The sequence below is a fragment of the Penaeus vannamei genome, chromosome 31 (assembly GCF_042767895.1).
Source record: "Penaeus vannamei isolate JL-2024 chromosome 31, ASM4276789v1, whole genome shotgun sequence".
NCBI classification, from domain to species: Eukaryota; Metazoa; Arthropoda; class Malacostraca; order Decapoda; family Penaeidae; genus Penaeus; species Penaeus vannamei.
The window spans coordinates 13,647,913-13,650,412 of NC_091579.1; the positions used below are offsets into that span (position 1 = coordinate 13,647,913).

General features: G+C 46.8%; 1 protein-coding gene across 1 annotated transcript in view; it reads right to left on the reverse strand.

Moving 5' to 3' along the window:
- The window catches only part of LOC113828960 (CD109 antigen-like), a 54,443-nt gene that overhangs the window by 43,162 nt on the left and 8,781 nt on the right, over positions 1-2,500 (reverse strand). Inside the window, exon 4 of the mRNA XM_070143898.1 lies at positions 2,453-2,500. This exon is cut by the window's right edge and continues 110 nt beyond it. Within this exon, the coding sequence (XP_069999999.1) occupies positions 2,453-2,500 (48 nt within the window). The remainder of the gene's footprint in view (positions 1-2,452) is intronic.

Below are 2,500 nucleotides of genomic sequence, written 5' to 3' on the forward strand. Positions count from 1 at the left end.
CTCCTCTTTCTACAAATATCCTTTGTATATTTTCATTCGCCTTCTGCGGTTGCTGCTGACATGGTAACTCGAATTGTATCTCTAACCTCATAACCTCATATTTAATTCTTATTATCATATAATGCATTATACGATCTTGCTGATGCTATGTTATCTCTGTATGCTTGTTCTGTCAATGCCCGTGTTTAGATTCGGTTCAAAGTGTGAGGTTTATATATATCTAGATAAGAAGGAGGAGGAAGGAGAGAGGAAGACGGAGAGGAGGGAGGGTGAGGGTGAAGAAGAAAGAGAAACAGAGAGAGAGAGAGAGAGAGAGAGAGAGAGAGAGAGAGAGAGAGAGAGAGAGAGAGAGAGAGAGAGAGAGAGAGAGAGAGAGAGAGAGAGAGAGAGAGAGAGAGAGAGAGAGAGAGAGAGAGAGAGAGAGAGAGAGAGAGAGAGACAGACAGACAGACAGACAGACAGACAGACAGACAGACAGACAGACAGACAGACAGACAGACAGACAGACAGGCAGGCAGACAGACAGACATAGACAGACAGACTGATGGAGATAGAGAGACAGAGGCAGACACAGAAGATAGACGGAGACAGAGAGAGTAACGAACATGCTTGATATATATACATATATTCATAACATCTTTTAATCAAACAAAACGTTTATTCTTGAACATGAGATCGATATAAATCATGTCCAACCGACTTCACACGAATGGCGAAAGAGCGATACCGGCTCCTTTGAAGTACAAAAAAAAAGAAAAAAAAAAACTGACACACGAGACAAAATCAAACAAATCAGAACAAAAAGCTTAAAAAGAAAACTGAAGTCAGCCTGATAGAGTCCGAACACATTCCATTACGTGTTTGAAGCAGGAACGGAATGGAGAGATGAAGGTGAAGTCGAAATAAACAACCTCCACTCACTATTGACAATTAAACAACGTTCTCGTCAACTATTTACACAAAGTGCGATCTGGTAAAACATGTTAATTTATGCACATATCTACTCGGGAGTCCTGTGTGTAGGACGCTTTGGAGAGTGCCCGGTGTAGCTACGGGGCGCGGCGCTGTGATTTCGTGTTTTAAACACGTTTCGAAATATCTCGCCTTTGCTCTCTTGTTCGTTTATATGTTTTGTTTTTCTTTTTCTCTATAGTTTTCTGATTTCTGTTTTTTTTTTCTTTGTTGCTCTTTCTTTTTTGTGTTTGTCTCTCTCTTTCTCTCTCAATCTCTCTCTCTCTCTCTCTCTCTCTCTCTCTCTCTCTCTCTCTCTCTCTCTCTCTCTCTGTCTCTCTCTCTCTCTCTCTCTTGTCTCTCCCTCTCTCTCTGTCTCTCCCTCTGTCTTTCTCTCTTTCTCTCTCTTTCTCTATCATTCTCTCTCTCTCTCTCTCTCTCTCTCTCTCTCTGCTCTCTCTGCTCTCTTTCTCCCTCTCTCTTGCTCTCTTTTTCTACTCTCTCTCTCTCTCTCTCTCTCTCTCTCTCTCTCTCTCTCTCTCTCTCTCTCTCTCTCTGTCTCTCTCTCTCTCTCTCTCTCTAGACAGCATTTTTTTAATCATTAAAAGTTAAACTGTGAGCCTTTGGGCACTTTTATTATAATTTTTGCTCGCGAGGATAAAAGTCATCAAATACCATGACTTTTGTGTAATGAAATAATTCTCATTTCCTGAAACATTTTTGTTACTGAAAAGAAATGTTCGTCTATTACAGATAAAGATACACACATGGAAACGCACACACTGACACACGTCACACACACACATGCCAATACACACACATACACAAACACGCACAAAAGAAAAACGCTTTGAAATAAAAACAAAACAAAATATGACTCCACCCCCCCAAAAAAAAACAAAAAAACATACAAAATAACAAAAACACATCCAACTTTCCACGCCCACGCCCCCCCCCCCCTTCACATGCAACCCCCTTTTCTCCCTTCTTCCCATCCCCTCCCTAACTCCCTCCCCATCCCCCTCTCACTCCTCCCATCCACCTCCCTCCCCCTCCTCTCCTCCTCCCCTCACTTCCTCCCCATCCCCTCCCTCCCCCTTCTCCCCTCCTCCCAACGCCTCCCTTTCTCATCCCTCCTCCCCATCCCCATCCCCTCAATCCCCTCCTCACCCTCTCCTCCTCCCTTCTTTCTCTTCCCCATTCCTCCTCACCCTCTCTCACCCATCCCCCCACTCCCTCACCCACCTACCCCTCCTCCCCCCTCCCCCACCCATCCCCATGCTCCCCACCCCTCCCCCTCCCCATCCCCATACCTACCCCCCCATCCCCTCCCTATTCCATCCCCCATCCTCACCCACCCATCCCACTCCTTCCCCCCCATCCTCTCTCCCCCCCATTCTCTCCCCTTCCCCCACCCCCTCCTCCCCGTTCCTCCCTCCCCCTCCTCCCCCATCCCTCCCTCCCTCCCCCACCCCCTCCCGTCCCCCTCACTCACTCTTACCTTGGGGTTCCTGGTGCTCGTCGTCACCTGCAGATGCCTTCCCTTCGG